At 41.6% G+C, this 19,530-nt stretch overlaps 1 protein-coding gene across 1 annotated transcript in view; it reads left to right on the forward strand.

Annotated features, from left to right (window-relative positions):
- Positions 1–19,530, forward strand: part of IARS2 (isoleucyl-tRNA synthetase 2, mitochondrial) — a 76,352-nt gene that overhangs the window by 56,008 nt on the left and 814 nt on the right. Inside the window, exons 18-22 of the mRNA XM_008268410.4 lie at positions 756–887; positions 2,027–2,133; positions 9,382–9,527; positions 10,153–10,343; positions 14,567–14,711. Coding sequence (XP_008266632.1) covers positions 756–887; positions 2,027–2,133; positions 9,382–9,527; positions 10,153–10,343; positions 14,567–14,711 — 721 coding nt within the window. The remainder of the gene's footprint in view (positions 1–755; positions 888–2,026; positions 2,134–9,381; positions 9,528–10,152; positions 10,344–14,566; positions 14,712–19,530) is intronic.

Genomic DNA, 19,530 nt, shown 5'->3' on the forward strand with positions numbered 1-19,530 from the left:
CGGGACAGGATCCGGCACCCCAACTGGGACTAGAACCTGGTGTGCCAGTGCCGCAGGCGGAGGATTAGCCAAGTGAGCCGCGGCGCCAGCCAGAAGTAACATTTTTTAAAAAGATTTATTTATTTATTTGAAAGTCAGAGTTAGAGAAAGAAGTCTTCCATCTGATGGTTTACTCCCCAATTGGCCACAGTGGCCCAAGCTGCACCGATCTGAAGCTAGGAGCCAGGAGCTTCTTCTGGGCCTCCCATGTGGGTGCAGGGGCTCAAGAACTTGGGCCATCTTCTACTGCTTTCGCAGGCCATAGCAGAGAGCTGGACTGGAAGTGGAGCAGCTTGGTCTTGAACTGGTGCCCATATGCAATGCCTGCACTTCAGGCCAGGGCTTTACCCCACTGCGCCACAGCGCCTGCCCCAGTGAAATAACATTCTTGCCTACACACATGAATTAAATTAGGCTATTAAAAGGTGATTTTTTTTAAGGTTCTAAAGATGTATAGTGGATATTCAGTTGTTAGGCATGGATCCAGTGGTTGTTTCTATAACCAGGACATTGGGATGTGGGTTGTGGGGTTTCTGTTTTTGGTTGCATTTGCAGTCTTATTTAGGGTTAATATAGTAAGAAACATAGCCCACTAAAGTGCTAAGAGTTGGATGAAACTTCAGGTATGGAGTTACAATATTGTAAGTATTCAGTGAAAATCGAAAGGCTTCCTAATTATTTTTTTTAAACTACATACTTTTTCTCACAATGAACAGCTCAGAAATACACTTCGCTTTCTTTTGGGAAATTTGGCTGGTTTCAACCCAGAAACAGATTCTGTCCCTGTTGACAATATGTATGTTATAGACCAATATATGCTACACTTACTGCAAGACTTAGCAAGCAAGGTAAGTGTACTCATGTTTGTTAAAACTTTAGTTTCATCTGAATGGATTACAAACCTTGCTAGAAATGGTAGCTGTAAAAATTATACTTGCAAAATTCTATACTTTCCTAGGCTGGCCCAATATGAAATGTTGCAGTATCTTTCATAGGTTCTCAAGAGACTGGAGAAAGACCTGATAGAAAAAGTTGGCCCCTGCTTGTCATCAGGCCAGTTTTTTCTCTCAAGATCAACTCTATTTGTCCAAAAAGAAGGAACAAAAGTTGTAGTTCACTTATTTGTAGATTTCCACTCGTAATAAAGTCTAAAAATAGTTGAAATGACTGTGTCTTGTAAGATATTTGCTTATTTGTATAAAAGCACAGATACTTTGTGTTTCAAAATTGGAAATGTTTTTGCCTCAGGGTGCTCTTAAGTCAAAAGCATACATGCTGATTTTTGCCTAAATCAAAAGTTAATGAGGCATAAATAAGGGAACATTAATGAACTGTAGTTAACTTCCGCTCTGCTGTTTCAAAAATGTTATACCTTCATCATTTAAAACTTGATCCTTTCCATGGTAAGAGTTCCTTTATAGTCCCTAGAGAAAAATATTGTTTTCTTTTCTTTCTTTTTTTTTTTTTTTGACAAGCAGAGTGGACAGTGAGAGAGAGAGACTAGAGAGAAAGGTCTTCCTTTGCCATTGGTTCTCCCTCCAATGGCCGCCGCGGCCTGCGCGCTTTGGCCGGCGCATCGCACTGATCCGATGGCAGGAGCCAGGTGCTTCTCCTGGTCTCCCATGTGGGTGCAGGGCCCAAGCACTTGGGCCATCCTCTACTGCACTCCTGGGCCATAGCAGAGAGCTGGCCTGGAAGAGGGGCAACCAGGGCAGAATCCAGTGCCCCGACCGGGACTAGAACCTGGTGTGCCGGCGCCGCAAGGCGCAGGATTAGCCTATTGAGCCGCGGCGCTGGCCCAAAATATTGTTTTCTGAGTAAATGATTTTGTTATTCAGAAATGACATTTGGAAGATTCTGAGGAATATTTTTGTTAGTTTCTAATTTGTGTTTGTCTTTGAAACTTATTTTTAAAGGAAACCTGTTTTGCTCCTGAGTACTTTGGTTTTCAGTTACTTATTCCAACTTCCACTGATTTGTTCCCTAGATTTCTGAGTCATACAAACAATATGATTTTGGAAAAGTTATTCGGCTGTTACAAGCATTTTATACCAGAGAACTCTCTAATTTTTATTTCAGCATAATCAAAGATAGGTATGTATGTCTAACTGTTAAAAATACTCAACATATTTTTTTCCCAAGTGTCTAGTTTGTGTTTGGCAAATATTGAGGACACAGTGGTGAACAAGATAGGCTGCTATTTGGCTTAAGTTCTGGAATCAAGCCTGATTAAACATTTTTGCTCTGCTACTTTTTAGCTTTATGATTTGGAGCAACTTGTGCTAATATCATCTTTAAAATAAGGATGATAATGTCTGCCTGATATTATAGTTATTAGAATAAAAACTAATGTACATAGTATATTTAATGCTGTTTGATAAAGTATGCGTTCACCGACTAATAGTTGCTAATACGAGAGAATCAACATAGTTTTGTGCTCAGGAGTTTCCAGGTCTTGAATGGGAGAGAGAAATATAGAGGCAATTCCATAGCAACACTGTACAGTAATATTAGTATTCTTGTAGAAGAGGACTTGATGCTGCGTGCTATTTTTTTTCTTTGAATTTTCTTTTTACAGACATATAAAAATTATAAATATCTTTTTGGTACCTTGTGATGTTTTAGTACATGTATACTGAGTAATGTACACTAAAGGTAAACAAACATTTTACATTCTTATGAAAATATTCAAAATCCAATCTTCTAGTTTTTTTCATAGAGAAGTATAAAGTTCATTATCTGTAATCACCCTTCTGTGCAATCTCTCACTTCTATCTAACTAATTTAGCACCTCTTAATTAGCCTTTGCTAATTCTTCCCTTCCCCTTCCAATTCTCAGTCTTTGTTAACCAGCATTATACTCTTAAATCCTATGACTTTTTTTATATTCTACATGCGTGAGATTATCCCATTTTATCTTTCTGTGCTTGACTTACTTCACTCAATATGATGACCTCCAGTTCCATCCCTGTTGCTGCAGATGACAATATTTGATCCTCTTATATAGCTAAATAGTGTTCCATTCTCTGTGTGTGTATATTTTCTGTATCTGTTCATCAGTTAATGGGCATTTAGGTTGTTTCTATTTATTGGATGTTGAGAATAGTGTTGCAGTAAATATGGGAGTGCAGTTGTCTTTTTGACTGTGATTTCATTTATCTTGAATATGTACCTAGTGATAGGATTGTGGATCATATGGTAGTTCTATTTTTGGCTTTTTGAGGAGCCTCCATAAATAATTGTGCTAATTTACATAACCATCAATAGTTTCCCCTTTTTTCCACATCGTTGCCATTTCTTATCTTCTGTAATTTTTAAATATTCATTTTATTTGAAGAGCAAAGACAGAAGGGAGGAAGAAGGAAATACCTTCCATTCACTGGTTCACTCCCCCAATATCTGCAACAGCCTAGGTTTGGTCAAGCCAAAACCAGGAGACTGGAACTCAGTCTGGATCTCCCTTGTGGCTGGCATCAACCTACCTACTTGATCTATCACCTCCTTACACCCAGAGTGCATGTTAGCAGGAAGTTGAAAATGGGAGCAGAGTTGATATGGGATGAAGACAGCCCAACCAGCGTCTTAACTGCTCCACATAATGCCTGTCCCTATTTTTTTTAAAAAATATTTATTTATTTGAACATCAGAGTTACACAGAGAGAGGAGAGGAACAGAGTGTCAGAGAGAGATGTCTTCCATCCAGTGGTTCACTCCCCAATTGGCCGCAACAACTGGAGCTGCGCCGATCCAAAGCCAGGAGCCAGAAGCTTCTTCCAGGTCTCCCCCGCGGTTGCATGGACCCAAGGACTTGGGCCATCCTCTACTGCTTTCCCAGGCCATAGCAGAGAGCTGGATTGGAAGTGGAGCAGCCAGGTCTTGAACCAGTGCCCATATGGGATGCTGGCACTTCAGGCCAGGGCTTTAACCCTCTGCACCACAGCGCGGGCCCCAGCCTGTCCCTATTGTCTAGTTTTATTGTAGCTCCTTTTCTTTCCTTGTCTCTCTCATAATCTTTCTTTGTGGTTAAGTGATTTTTCTCTAGGTTTGTGTTTTTATTCTTTATTAATTTTAGTAAATCTTTTATAGGTTTTTATTATTTTGAGGCTTATTTTGGTCATATCAGCTTATTTTGAAATGATGGCCACTGAACTTTGACTATAAAGATAGGAAAAGAGAAAGGACTCTACACTTGCACTCTGTTCTACCCTGTATTTTGAGTTTCTGATTTCTCATTTTACTACTTTCTGTATTTCCTAACTCTACAATAATTTTCACTTTTGTTCTCTAATCTTCATACTGAAGATATGAGTTATTTATGTCCCATGTTTACAGTATTACAGCATTCTGAATTTGTATGGTTGCTCTTACCAGTAAGTTTTCTACTTTCTTTTATTTTCTTCTTCGTTAGTGTGTCTCTTTTAGCTTGAAAAACTCTCTTTAGTATTTCTCTTTAGACAGGTCTGGTGGTGATAAGTTCTCTCAGCTTAATTATCTGGAAATGTCTGTCTCTCCTCATTTCTAAAGGATAGTTTTGTAGGGTACAGCATTCTTGGCAGGTAATTATTTCCTTTTTTTTTTTTTAAGATTTTATTTATTTGAAAGAGTTACACAGAGAAGGAGAGGCAGAGAAAGAGAGAGGTCTTCTATCCTTTTCCTTTCTGGCCCATTTTATTTTACTGAGTCTGAAGCCTGGTTAATTTAGACCTTTAGATATTGTTTTCTTCTGCAATTTTGAGAATGTTCCCTTTATCTTTAATCTTGGTAAGCTTGATTACAATTTATCTTGGGTTATACTTGATTGGATTGAATTTGATTGGTGCTTTGACCTTCTTGTACCTTGATAATTATATCTTTCTCTAGGGTAGGAAGTGTTTTATTATCTCTTACAATATGTTTTTACCTCTTTGGTGTTCTTAGGTCCTTCTTAAACCTCAACTACTCAGATATTTGCTCTTCTCATGCTATTCCAACGTTTCTGTAAGCTGCTTTTCATTTCTCTTAATTCTTTTTTTTCCTTCAGTTTTGTATTTTCAAATCTGATTCTTCTGTTTGATATGTTCTGATATTGATATAGGCTGTTATTTTAAATTTTGTTTAGTGTACTCTTCAGTTAAAGAAATTGTTTGATTTTTCTTTTATTACTTCCATCTGTTTGTCAAGTCTCTGACTTAGAGCATTAAATTATTTCTGTTTTCTCTTGGAGTTCACTGAGTTTCCTTACAGCAGGTATTTTGAAATCTTCATGTACACATTTGAAAGTTGGAATTCCTAGATGGTTGTTTCCTGGCACCTTATTTTGTTTGTTGGGTGAGGTCATAGATCCCTGGACGTTCTTGACACTTGGTGTATGATGTCATCTGGACTTTGGATGTATCTGTCTTGACAGAAATTCTAAGTGCTCTATTTTCTCTGAGCCTGTGGATATTCCTGCTGATTCTGTACTAGATGACATTTTAAGTCAAAGTTTGCCACATTTTTGCTGTTGGTGTGTTTTGCCTGTTTCAGTCTTAAAAACACACCCAAAGTGTGTTCCAAGTTCCAAAGAATTTGTTCCAAATTCATAGTTGATATGTTTGTTGAGAATGAACTAGAAAAGTGTCTACAAGGAGCAGTTTGATCTTACAAGCCTCTTTCTGGGGCTAGGGTAGACCCATTCTGTTATGGTTTTCTGCTGCTGAGGTAGACTTATATCCCAAGACTTCTCCAGTCACTGGTGATGCTTACTAACATACAAGACTGATAAACTGAGCCCTCAGAACATTGCTTAATAACAGAAGGTCCAGAGTCATTGTCTGCAGGCACTAGCCTGAGGAGAGTGGCCATAAGGATCTTTTCATTGTTGGGCATTGAGTCCCACTGAAGTCCTGTGGAATTTGCTTGTTCTCTGCCCAAGTATGAAAGAGGGAGGAGAGAGTCAGCCCCTCAGGTGCATAGACAGGCACTTAAGTGAAACACACCTGAATCTCTGTCACTAGACTCTCTGCAATCTTGGGTGTGAGCGTCAGGCCCTCTGATGCTAACTGTAGTACATGCAGAAACAAGTCCATCTCACCAAGGTGCAGGTCTCTGCCTGTTATGGGGGCAAGTTTAGATGCTCCATTTGCTGCTGGCCCAGGTGCAGAAACACATAGGATCTTCCCATTGTTGAGCTTTGTCAGCTCAGCACTGAGTCCAGAGATACAGTCCTGTGGTTCCTTGATATCTGTCCAAGATTGGTGGAGGAATGATGAAGGTAGCCTCTTGGCCACCCAAATTCGCACTAAGCTGTGTCACCTCTGGGTCCCACTGTCACCAGGCCTGCAAAGTCTCAGGGACGCACATCAGGCCCACTTGAAGCTGGTGGTGATATTTGCTGAAATAAGTCTATCCTAATGGAGTGCAGGCCTCTGATGATGGGATAAGTCCTCTGTCAGCAAGCACTGGCCTGGGGGTAGAGGCCTCTGGGTTCGGTCAAGCAGTAGGGTTCAAAGCGGTGACCGGGCTCTGAACTTCAATGTAAGGTTCTAAGCTTCCTCTCTTGTCCTGTTCTCCAGCTTCTGGAGTCTTTCTCCACTGTTGGCAGAGGTAGGTCCCCCTAGCCATCTGGCTGTGGAGGGTCCAAATATTTGGTTTGCAGGTATGGGCACGGGTTAGGGACAATGGGGCCCTGTTGGCTGAATTTTTTTTTTTTCTTAAGGGAAAGAGTTTATTGGGGAACCCGAAGGACTGGATGGAAGGGACGAAGAGGGAAAAGGAGAGCGTAAGAGAGAGAGAGAGAGGTCGGGAGATGGAGAGAGAGAGCCATGTGTTCAGGAACAGGTCCTTTTAAAACTTTGCCAGGGGGCAGGCAGGGAAGTGGGAGCAGTGAATCCCATCAGGGTGGGGGTGGGGGGTGCTGACACCAGTGGTTGGGTCATGTGGCCACCTGGCTTCCAGCAATGGCAACGGGGGCTAGAGCCTAGAATGGTGTCAGGGTATAGATCGTGCCATAGTTAAGACTGCACCATTTTCCTAACATTCCCCCCTTTTGTTTTTTATAAAGTAGGAGTTGTATGGATTACATTAGTCCCAGAAGTCCAGGAGGGGTAGAGGGACGATGATCTGTGTTTAGAGCTACTTCCTGCTGGCATGGGGTGACGAGGTACTCTTCGCTGGCATGGGGCGATGTCTCAAGCCGCTGTCTCCTGGGTGGGGAGCCGAGTATATCCCTGTAGCAGCATTTGGTTGACCGCCTGGTTGCTGAGGGCCTTGGTTCGTTCCATTATCACCTGCTATAAACACTTAAGCTGCAAACACTTAAACAGACACTGTAGTATAAAATGGTGAGAATAGCAACCAATGATCCTAAAAGTGGCATTAACCAGGTAATGAGAGGATTTCATTGAGGAGAAAAATGAGGGGTGTCTCTGGACCCTTGTGAGGACAGTTTGATGGACATGGTTTAAAGCTGATCTCAGCCAAGACCGGGAGAAAAGCCACTCATCTTTTGCGGGTAGAGGTGTTTGTGGAGAAGATCCTGAACAATCATACAACATTGAGTTGGGGAAAAAGACCATCAATACACACAGGTGGGGAGTAGAGCCATTGATGTTAGAGTAGAGGCTATAATTAAAGGAATGAGGCCCCAGATGGGCTAGATAGGGTCTAGAACAAAAGAGTCATTACTAGCACCTAAGAAAGATGCTATCTAAACCAGGACTAAGTTTTCTGGTTGAGAGGCAAATAGAAACTGACAGAAGGGCTTGATAATAATCTGGTGGGCTTTAAGACCTTGTCAGTTATGAGGCCCAGACTTACTTATCTCTTCACATGGGGTACATCCTAAGGGAGGTGTGAACCTCCTTGGGGAAGGCACCTTGTTGACTTCCATTACCTACCTGGCCTGGGAAGAGAGCTGGCCAGGTAAAGGCAAGTGGCATCTCTAACAGGAAATTTACAGTTCTGCCTGCAGTGTCACTGACCCTACTTGGCCGTCCCCTCGGCAGCAGTGGTCACCTTGGAAGCTGGGCTGAGTGAAGGGCTTTTCAGCTTAGAGCCAGTAAGGTCTGTGGCTCTGACCTGAAGTCTTTTGACTCCAGGGCAGTTCCATTTCCGGTGATCCTACTCTTGGCTGGCAGAGCTGCCAGTGCTCTTCATAAGCTGACTTCTGCTGAAGCCCTGGCTCTCCACATTGAAAGCCACTGCAGTGGACTGGCCTGTTGGATCTCTTTGAGGGCAGATCACTGTACAGAGCCGCCTTTAATAGGCCTGCCACCTATCTTTATGTTGCTTCTGATGCCTAGCTTTATTTTCCTCCTGGTTTTTGTTAAAGCAGACCAGAGGATGCAAGTGTTGACTGAATTTTATCGCAGTGGCCTGGCACTGGAATCAAGCCTAAGGACTCAGCTCAATTTGCTGTGTCTTTTTGAAGTTGGAGGTGATATAGCTCTTCATACTGCTGCTTGGAGATGGGGGAGTGGTGATACAGGCAACTCTTTGCCTCCTTTCTTCATTGTGTCTTTTACTATGTTAAAAACAAGTGCTGTGGTCTCTTGCATGGCTTCTGTAGCTCTTTGTGAGGGTGACTTGGTACGTGAATAGGTGTTTAAATTGGTATCTCTGTTCAGGTAGTCACCAGAGTGTCATACTCAGCTGCTGTCATCTTCCACCTCGCTGACAGTGCTGTCTTTATAGCAGTCAGTCTAATTTGAGGGGTCAGCCACAATCTGTCAGCACCTCAGTAACCTTTCATATGAGGATTATAACTCCCATTCCTTTCTTAAGACATTAATAGCATAGAATGGATTTGGGAGGTTGCTTTTTAAATACTATCAACTAACTTATTAGTTGTTTTGTAGCTCAGAAGTCTAGAGTCTGTCATCGACGGAAGACCAGAATTGGACATAGTTATAACAGAGTCTTTTTGAAGAAGTGTATGCACTTGTAGGATAACCGATAAACTATACGGTGGCCAGCGTTGTGTTGTAGAAGGTAGAGCCTGCCACCCACCTGTGCTGGGTTGAGTCCTGGCTGCACCACTTCTGATCAACCTCCTTGCTAATGGCCTACAAAAGCAGTGGAAGATGGCCCAAGTACTTGGGCCCCTGCCACCTACGTGGGGAGACCTGGAAGAAGCCTCAGCCGAGTTTAGCCCTGGCTGTTTCAGCCATGTGGGGAGTGAACTGAAGATTGATAGCTTTCTTTCCTTTCCCATGCCATGTAACTCTTTTAAATAAATAAATCTTTTTTTTAAAAAAAAAGACTGAATGAAAGAATACATTATTATCTGATTAGAAGATGATTTAGAGCCATAGCCTAAAAACAGTAAGAACAAATTCAAACTTGAGGCAGATCCTATCCTGTTGTCAATCTGTTTTTATTCAGACTTTATTGTGAAGATGAAAATGATCCCAAACGGCGCTCCTGTCAGACCGCATTAGCTAAAATTTTGGATGTAATAGTTCGCTCTTTTGCTCCCATTCTTCCTCACTTGGCTGAAGAGGTATTCCAACACATACCGTACATTAAAGGTAAGGAATAGTTAATTATTTAAGTGAGAAATAGCCCTAATGAGAGCACAACTTCTGTTTTTATCTACTTTGTGTGTGCTGTGTGACATGATGTGTCCTGTCATTTCGTAGTTTCTTCACCTATCTGTGCAAGGCAAGATGAATTTCAGAATGGCCTTCAAGCCAAATGACAATGTTGAGAAACCACTTTTTCTTAAATGTCTTTAAAAATGTTCCAAGATATATTTTAGGGTTTTATTAAAACAAAATATACTGCCTTTTAATGACTTTATGATAATTTCCCCTGATTGTATTAGACTGTATAAGAAAATTAGGAACAATAGAAGAAAGGGGAGAAGTCAATTATATTCTTTACCTATAGGCAATGACTGCTAATATTATATTTCTATTTTATTTTTCTAAACATATTTTTTCTTTGATATATTACTTTGTATTTTGTTGAAACATAACAAATATTTCTCAGTGCTGAAATAAATGTTTTATAAATAACTAGCATTTTAGCACATGACTACCGTAAATAACAATTCCTATTTCCGATTAATGGTAAATATTTAATGGTTAGAGTTTTATATTCAGCTGAGGAAATGTGTAATTGAATTTTCTTTTTGTTTTTGTTTTTTTAAAGAACCCAAGAGTGTGTTTCGTACTGGGTGGATAAGTACAAGTTCTATCTGGAAGAAGCCTGGCTTGGAGGAAGCAGTAGAGAGTGCGTGTGCAATGCGAGATTCCTTTCTTGGAAGTATCCCTGGTAAAAATGCAGCCGAGTATGAGGTTATCATTGTGATAGAGCCTGGCTTGCTTTTTGAGATAATAGAGGTATGCAGCAGTTGGTACCTTTTGAAATGGTTTTAAAATTGCCGTGCTTCACCTGAAATTTATTATTGTCTTAAAATGTCTAATTTTTTTAATACTGATTTTTTTTCTGCTTCCTATGCGCCCTTTTCTTTATTTTGTAAGCTCTGTACTCAGCATATGTAACATTTACATGTTACTTTTTAGGGACATGAAGGCCTCAGTACTGTTTAGAAGATAGGTGACCCATGTGTCTATGACAGCAGTAGTAGAATACACAAAAATTAGGGGTTTTGTAAAAAAGCTCTAGTTTTCTGAGAATTTTGTCCTTCACAACAAACCCAAAAAGATTGCCATCTTTAATTTTGTTGATCTTGAAAAAAGTTGCTGGCTACAGCAAATTATGTGTGTCAAAGCATTCACTCTATTTCCATTGCATTTTTTTTAAAGATTTATTTATGTATTTGAAAGGCAGAGTTAGAGGGAGGGAGAGACACAAGAGATCTTCCATCCACTGGTTCGTGCCCCAAATGGCTGCAACAGCCAGAGCTGGGCTGATCTGAAGCCAGGAGTCAGGAGCTTTTTCTGGGACTCCCACATAGGTGCAGGAGCCCATATACTTGGGCCATCTTTTGCTGCTTTCCCAGGCCACCTGAAAGGAGTTGTGGAACTTGAACTGGGGCCCATATGGGATGCCAGCACTGTGGACAGCAGCTCAACCTGCTGCGCCACAGTGCCAGACCTAGAATTTTCTACTTGAATAGAGTAGAAATAATAGAGATCAATTGGCCATTGGTTTATAGTTTAACATACTGACTTGAGATTTCTGTTTAAATTCTTAAGACAATTGGCAATGATTTTTTTTTTTGAAGATTTACTTATTTATTTGAAAGGCAGAGTTTTAGAGAGTTAGAAGCACAGAGAGAGATCTTCCACCAGCTGATTCATTCCCCAAATGGCCACAATGACTATTGTGGATTGGGCCAAGGTGAAGCCACAAGCCAGGAGCTTCTTCTGGGTCTCCATGTGAGTGCAGGGGCCGAAGTACTTGGGCTATCTTCCTCTGCTTTCCCAGGCACATTAGCAGGGAGATGCATCAGAAGTGGAGCAGCCAGGACTTGAAGGAGTGCCCATATGGGATGCTGGCACTGCAGATGGCAGCTTTATCCACTATGCCACAGTGACAGCCTAAATGAATACATTTTTAAAAAGTTTTACTGGTACCAATTTTCTGAAAAGTAATGATGACAGTTTGTTGAAAAATATTTTTAATTTTTACTTATTAGGATGGTGGGCATTTTGCACATTGGTTAAGATGCCACTGTCAAATGCTCGCATCCTACATTAGAGAATCTGGTTTGAGTCCACTCTGTTTCCAATTAAACCTTCCTGGTGATACCTTGAGGGGTCGTAGGTAATGGTTCAGGTACTTGGTGTTTCTGCCATCTATCTGGAAAGTCTGTGTTAAGTTTCTGGCTTCTGACCTCATCCTAGCCCAGGTGTGGCTATTGAGGGCTTTGGGGAAGTAAACCAAGATTGAAGCTATCTCACTCTGTTCCTCCCACCTTTCTAATAAATAAAAACTTTTAAATTTTATTTGAGACACAAAGAATTCCTACATACAAAACCACTTCTCAGGTGTTCACAACACCCCAGACTGGGCCAGGCTAAAACTGGGAGCTGGGACTCCAATTTAGATCTCCCATTTCAGTACCCAACTACTTGAGCCATCATTGCTGCCTTCCAGGGTACTCATTCATAGGCAGTCAACCAGGAGCAGAGCTTGGACTTGAACTCAGGGACTCCAATGTGGGATATAAGGATCTCAGTTGGCATTTTAACTATAAGGCCAAATGCCTGCTCCTTCAATTTAACTTTTTAATAATGTAAGTAAGAGTTGAAGTTTGAAACATCTAGTAGGTATGAGATTGTTAGTAATAGAGAATGAGAAGATGTAAGAGGTTCACCATTTGAAAATGGAGAAGTTGTGAAGCCCAGACTCCTACATGTTACACACAATGAGCCTGAGGACCATCAAAGCTGTGACCTACCTAAGGCTATACAGTGTAGTTTTCCTACATAATCATATTTATTTTGACTTCAGTCTTTTTTTTTTTTTTTTTTTTTTTTTGACAGGCAGAGTGGACAGTGAGAGAGAGAGACAGAGAGAGAAAGGTCTTCCTTTGCCGTTGGTTCACCCTCCAATGGCCGCCGCTGCAGCCGGCGCACCGCGCTGATCCTGGCAGGAGCCAGGAGCCAGGTGCTTTTCCTGGTCTCCCATGGGGTGCAGGGCCCAAGCACCTGGGCCATCCTCCACTGCACTCCCTGGCCATAGCAGAGAGCTGGCCTGGAAGAGGGGCAACCGGGACACAATCCGGCGCCCCAACCGGGACTAGAACCCGGTGTGCCGGCGCCGCAAGGTGGAGGATTAGCCTATTGAGCCACGGCGCTGGCTTGACTTCAGTCTTTTAATAAGCTAAAAAGAATGTAACGTTTTGGATCATATATATTGAAAAAAATATTTTGGGATATTCCAAACCATAAAATTTATTTTTTCTAAGAATCATGTTTAATAGCTATCAGATAGAATACTGGTTTTGCCAGTTACTTAATACATGAACTTGTTAAAGCCTAATTTGAGTCTCTTGTTTTCTTGTGGACTTTTCAACATATTTTTAATATCTATTTTCATTTTATTTGAAAAGTAGATACAGAGATCTTCCAACTACTGATTCATTCCCCAAACGCCTACAACAGACAGGGCTGGGTCAGGCCAAAGCCAGGAGCCCAGAATTCACTCTGGGTTTCCTATGATCTTCTGTCCTAGGGGACCCATCAACAGGAAGTTGGATTGGAAGTGAATGAGCTCAGACTCGAACCAAGCATTCTGATATGGGATGCTGGCACCCCAAGTGGCAACTTAACCACTTGTGACAAACACCTGCATCAGGCTTCCTTTTTTAAAGGAATGTCTGCATAGCTTACATACTTATTTTGAAAATCAAAATTACAATGAAAAATGTTGAGTGTATCAAACATCCAAATTTAGTGTACTTCAGAAGGGTTCTTTGTATTCAGATTGCCACTTTTGGTCTACATTGCTAACAGTCTTTATTTAGGTAGTACTTTATTTTCTTTTTAAAAGATTCATTGATTTATTTGAAAGTCAGAGTGTGTGTGTGTGTGTGTGTGTGGAGAGAGAGAGAGAGAGAGAGAGAGAGAGAGAGAGAGAGATAATCTTCCATCTGCTGATGCACTCCTTAGATGGCTACAATAGCCAGGGCTGGGCCAGGCTGAATCATCTGCATCTCCCATGTGGGTGGCAGGTTGCCTAAACACTGGGCCATCTTCCACTGCTTTTGCCAGGCCATTAGCATGGAGCTGGATCAGAAGTGAAGCAGCTGGGACTCAAACCAGTGCCTATGTGGGATGCTGGTGTCACAGGTGGTGGCCTTATTCACTATGCCACAATGCCATCCCCTAAACAGTACTTGAACCCCTGCTCGATGTAGGAAAATTTTTACAGAATTTTTCTGAAGCTGATAAATCTAGACTTGAGTTGCAGTTCTACCACTTACTGGTTGAGAAACTCAGGCAAGTTAACCTCTTTGCCTGTTTCCTCATTTGTAAGATGGGTTTATAAACACCATATAGAATTTTTTATGACAAAAATGAGAAATGAGACACATAGTGTTTAACAAAGTGAAGACAAGCTTATATTCTCAATGAATACTGTTGATGATGTTTTAGTTAAAACCTTACATAGTAATAAGAATCAATGTATTTTAGGTCACAATGTAATGCTACTAAAAGGTTCCTTGCTAGACATAAGAATTTATGGTGTTTATTTTTATTTAAAAAGATTTATTTGAAAGGCAGAGATAGAATGGGGGGGGGGGAGAAAGAGAGAAAAGAGAAAACAGAGACTTTGCTCTTCTGTCCTCTGGTTCACTCCCCATATGGCTGCAAAGGCTAGGGCTGGGCCAGGCCAAAGCCAGGAGCTGGGAGCTTCTTCCGGGTAGGTGCAGGGGCCCAAGTGCTTAGGCTATCTTCTGCTTTCCCAGGCACATTAACAGGGAGTTGGATCGGAAGTGGAGCAGCTGGGACTTGAGCCAGCACCCATAAGCGATGTTGGCACTGTAGGCAGAGGCTTAATCTTGTAGCCACGGACCAGCCCCAGTGTCTATTTTTATAAGCTCAGTCTAGGATAAAAATTTAAACATTAACTTTCATATGCTTACTTCTAGATGCTACAAGCTGAGGAGACTTCTAGCACCTCTCAATTGAATGAACTAATGATGGCTTCTCAGACAACTTTACTGGCTCAGGAACCACGAGAGAAAAGTACCGATGTAATTGAGCTTAATGGGACATTCCTAATCAATTTAGAAGGTAAGAAGCAATTGAAATGAACAAGTAGTCTCTGCAGAACTTAATAATTACAAGTCACCTCCAACTTCGAGTGGACAGGATTTATTCTAAAGACAAGTTATAGCTAGAGTCCATCTTTTCATAAAAAACAGTGTAAACTCTTGCAAATTTCTAAACCAGCTTTCAAAAGTGTCCCAATTGATGATCTTTGGAAATGAAAGCTAGGACTAAAAGATGGAGGGAGGTTTACTTCCTGTCCTTTGAATAAATAATTGTCATTGTATGTGAAATATTCCTCTCCTTTGATCCAGTACTAACCCACCCCACCCATCTCCATTGTTGATTCTAAAATTTCCCACTACGTATACACTAAATTAAAATTTTAATTTATTTGAAAGGCAGAGTTGCCAAGAGAGAAGGGTGGAGGCGGGGGCGGGGAGTGGAGGGAGATTATGAGAGAGACGTTCCATTCACTAGTTTACTCCCTAAATGCCTGCAATAGCAGGGGCTGGCGAGGCTGAAGCCAGGAGCCCAAAACTCCATGCGGGTCTCCCATGTGGGTGGGAGGAGCCCAAGCACCTGAGCCATCATCTGCCTCCCAAGATGGAAGCTGTATTAGAAGCAGAGTCAGGAGCCAGTGTTGTGGCTCATTAAGTTAAGCTGTGCCTCGTGTCACCTGCATCCCATATGAGCACTGGTTTGGTAAACCTAAAAGGATTTCCAGGCTCCTGGCTTGGGTGTGGCCTAGCCGTGGCCATTGTAGCCATTCAGGGGAGTGAACCAGTGGATGGAAACTCTGCTTCCCTCCATCTCTCTCTGTAATTCTGCCTTTCAGATAAATAAATCTTAAATAAATGAATTTATTTAAAGAAATGAAGAGTCAGGATTCGATCCCAGGCATCCCAAGCCATGGCTTACCCTGCTGAACCACAATGTCCACCCATATTTATCTATTCTTAATGAGAGTTTAAGGAAGTTTTATTGAACTCATTCTCATAGTGGCATCTCATAAGCATTTTTAAAAACTAATTTTTAAAAAACTGTTGGGTTCTTAGTCCTATCATTATGATCAATTGTGAACAGAAATTGATCACTGGGACTAGTGAGATGGCATTGGTACATGCCACCTTGATGGGATTGAATTGGAATCCCCTGGTATGTTTCTAACTCTGCTATTTGGGGCAAGTCAGCTTGAGCATGTCCCGAATTGCACATCTCTTCCTTCTCTTATTCCCACTCTTATATTTAACAGGGATCACTTTTCAGTTAAGTTTCTTTTTTCTTTTTTTTTTTTTTGACAGGCAGAGTGGACAGTGAGAGAGAGAGACAGAGAGAAAGGTCTTCCTTTGCCGTTGGTTCACCCTCCAATGGTTGCCGCTGCAGCCAGCGCACCGCGCTGATCCGATGGCAGGAGCCAGGAGCCAGGTGCTTTTCCTGGTCTCCCATGGGGTGCAGGGCCCAAGCACCTGGGCCATCCTCCACTGCACTCCCTGGCCATAGCAGAGAGCTGGCCTGGAAGAGGGGCAACCGGGACACAATCCGGCGCCCTGACCGGGACTAGAACCCGGTGTGCCGGCGCCGCAAGGTGGAGGATTAGCCTATTGAGCCACGGCGCCGGCCTTCAGTTAAGTTTCAACACTTAAGAATAACTGTGTATTGATTACAGTATTCAACCAAAAGTATTAAGTAGAACATACAAAAAAAAAATACTAAGAGGGATATGTGAGCCAAAGGGATCACATAAACAAGACTAGTGTCTGAAAATACTGATAGAATAAAAAAGGGAGGGAACGATCCAACATGGGAAGTGAGATACACAGCGGACTCATAGAATGGCAGATGTCCTAAACAGCACTCTGGCCTCAGAATCAGCCCTTAAGGCATGCGGATCCAGCTGAAAAGCCCATGAGAGTATTTCAGGCATGGAAAGCCAAGACACTCTGGCAAAAACAAAACAAAACAAAGACCTAAATGAAAGGTCTCTGCGAGTGAGATCCCTGTGGAAAGAACAGGTCATCAAAGAAGGAGGTACCTTTCTCTGAAGGGAGGAGAGAACTTCCACTTTGACTATGACCTTGTCTAAATATGATCAGAGTCGGCAAACTCAAAAGGCTTCCATAGCCTTGGCAACTCATGACAAGAGCCTAGGGTGATTACTGAGGCCATAAACAAGAGTGTCAATTTGTTAAGTCAACAACAGGAGTCACTGTGCACTTATTCCTCATGTAGGATCTCTGTCCTTAGTGTGCTGTACATTGTGATTTAATGCTATAACTAGTACTCAAACAGTATTTTTCACTTTGTGTTTCTATGTGGGTGCAAACTGTTGAAATCTTTACTTAATATATGCTAAACTGATCTTCTATATATAAAGAGAATTGAAAATGAATCTTGAAGTGAATGGAAGGGGAGAGAGAGTGGGAAAGGGGAGGGTTGTGGGTGGGAGGGAAGTTACGGGGGGGCCATTGTAATCCATAAGCTGTACTTTGGAAATTTATATTCATTAAATAAAAGTTTAAAAAATGCCCTTTTAAATATTTTTTTTTTAACTTTTATTTATTTGAAAGTCAGAGTTACACAGAGAGAATGAGAAGCAGAGAGAGACAGAGACAGAGACAGAAAGAGAGTGAGTCTTCCATCACACGGAAAAAAATAAAAAATAAAAACCTGTTGGGTTAATATAAATATTTGTAAATTTTAAAAAAATTTTATACGTTTCATGTATTTCATATATACAGATTTCAAAACATAGTGATACTTCCCACCCTATCCTCCCTCCTGCCCACGCCCCAACCCTTCTTCCTCCCTCTCCCATTTCCACTCTAAATTTTTACAAAGATCTATTTTCAGTTTACTTAATGATCGTAAAGCTAACCCTACACTAAAAGAGTTCAGCAAATAGTATGAACAAGAAACACTGTTTCTTAATGGAAGAGACAAGGACTTTAATCATTGAATCTCAAAAGTTTTATTAGTATAATTTTTTTAATTTCACTGGTGTTTCAAAAATGTTCTTTAAATTCTAATATTCTTTCTCGAAAAATATATAGTCTGTAGTTGAGGCCTTCAATTGTATTTTTATTTTCTGAGTTCCTTCATTTCTAAGATTTGTATGGCTTTTTCAAGATCTCTGTTCAATTTCTCATTTTTAACATGTATTGATTTCCTAATTTTGCTTAGCCGTCTGTTTGTATCTCTTTTTTGAGTATCCTTATAAAACATTCTTTCAAAATTTTTTGGAGGCATTTCATCAATTTATTTGGAGTCTGTTACTAAAGGATTATTGTGTTCCTTTTGGGATGTCATATTGCTTTTTTTCATATTTTTCCTGTCCCTATGTTAACATTTACACACTGGTGTATTGATGGTTTCTGTTGCTTTTAAAGGGTGGCTTTCGTAGACTGAAGGCATCCTCCTGAAGGTATGTCTTCAGGTGTTGGTTTCATAGGGTACTTTGGCTTTAGTTCTAGTTGGATGCTATAGTTGATGGTTGTAGCAGCAGGGATTAGAACACTCCTGGGGCCCAGCAGGGTTTCTGATTCCTGGAAAGCAGCCCCTAGGCACTGCCCAGGGGAAGGGCCAGAGTCTTGGGAGCAAGCCTGGAAGCAGGCCTGGTATGTGGACCCCCTGCTGTCACCTATGAGAGAGGTTGGAACCCCAGGAGTGGCAGTGGCACTGGGAGAGGACCAGGCATGTACAGAGTCCTAAGCAGTGGTAGACCAGACTGGGGTCATGGGACCCCTGACTTGGAGTTCCATGGCTGTGGGTGATATCCAGGTGCTAAGGGGTAGGAATTTGTTGTAATGCATCTTAAGTCTGAGAAGGCAAGTGCCTCTACTTCAAGGGTTCCAGGGGCAGCATCTCCATGTCATCCTGCACCCCCCTGTCCCGTGCAGTGCAGAGCACTGTATAGAATGCTGAGGTTGGTCACTGTTGGTCCACTGGGTTTAGGTGGATTGAGGTACAGTTTGTCTTTGCTAATGTGGTAGTGCGCATGCCAGTGATGGGGGTGTATGAAGACTTGTGTCCCCTAAGGTAGCATGAATTCCAACAGTGCTTTCTCTCGGGATGCTGCCTACCACAGCCAGTGCTGTGAATTTATAGGGATGTAATGTGAATTCCTCCTCTGACTCAAAACAACCATGAGCTATCTATGCAGCTCTCTTTACTGGGCTCATGGTCATTGATGAGTGTGGATCTCTCCTGTAGCTAGGATCACCTGCACGAGGCATTTGTGTCATCAGGTTCTGCTGAAGACTGTCCCGTTTATCCTTCTGCGGTGAGGATTCTCCCAGGCTGTGTCAGTTGCTGGTCAGTTTTGTTCTATTGCCTTCCAGATTTCCATGTCCTACAGGGTTTCTGTTATTCTCTTACCAAGTTCTGGGGTTCTTCCTTGGTCACTCATCCTGAAATGTGGCTATTGTTTTGGTTATTCTCTGCTGCCTGTTTTGTAGATAATTTTCTTCTAGTGGACTGTCAACCAGATCCATCCTCTGAGATGGAAATGGAAATGAAACAGCACTAACACAAAGTAACAAGCAAGTATTCTGAGAAAGCTTACGCTGCTTGTGTTTTTCATAATACCTTTGAGGTGCCAGCTGATTTATAGGCATCAGTTTAAAGTTCTAGATTAGCAGCATTGACCAGATGGTAAAAATTCTGGTTTAATTCTTTCTAAAATGTTATTTTTTTTTTTTAATTTATTTGAAGTTACAAGTTAGAGTGATAGTGACAGAAGTCTTCCATCCGCTGGTTCACTCCCCAGATGGCCGCAGCTGTGCTGATCCGAAGCCAGGAGCTTATTCTGGGTCTCCCACGTGGGTGCAGGGGCCCAAGGACT

The sequence above is a fragment of the Oryctolagus cuniculus genome, chromosome 13 (assembly GCF_964237555.1).
Source record: "Oryctolagus cuniculus chromosome 13, mOryCun1.1, whole genome shotgun sequence".
Lineage (NCBI taxonomy): Eukaryota > Metazoa > Chordata > Mammalia > Lagomorpha > Leporidae > Oryctolagus > Oryctolagus cuniculus.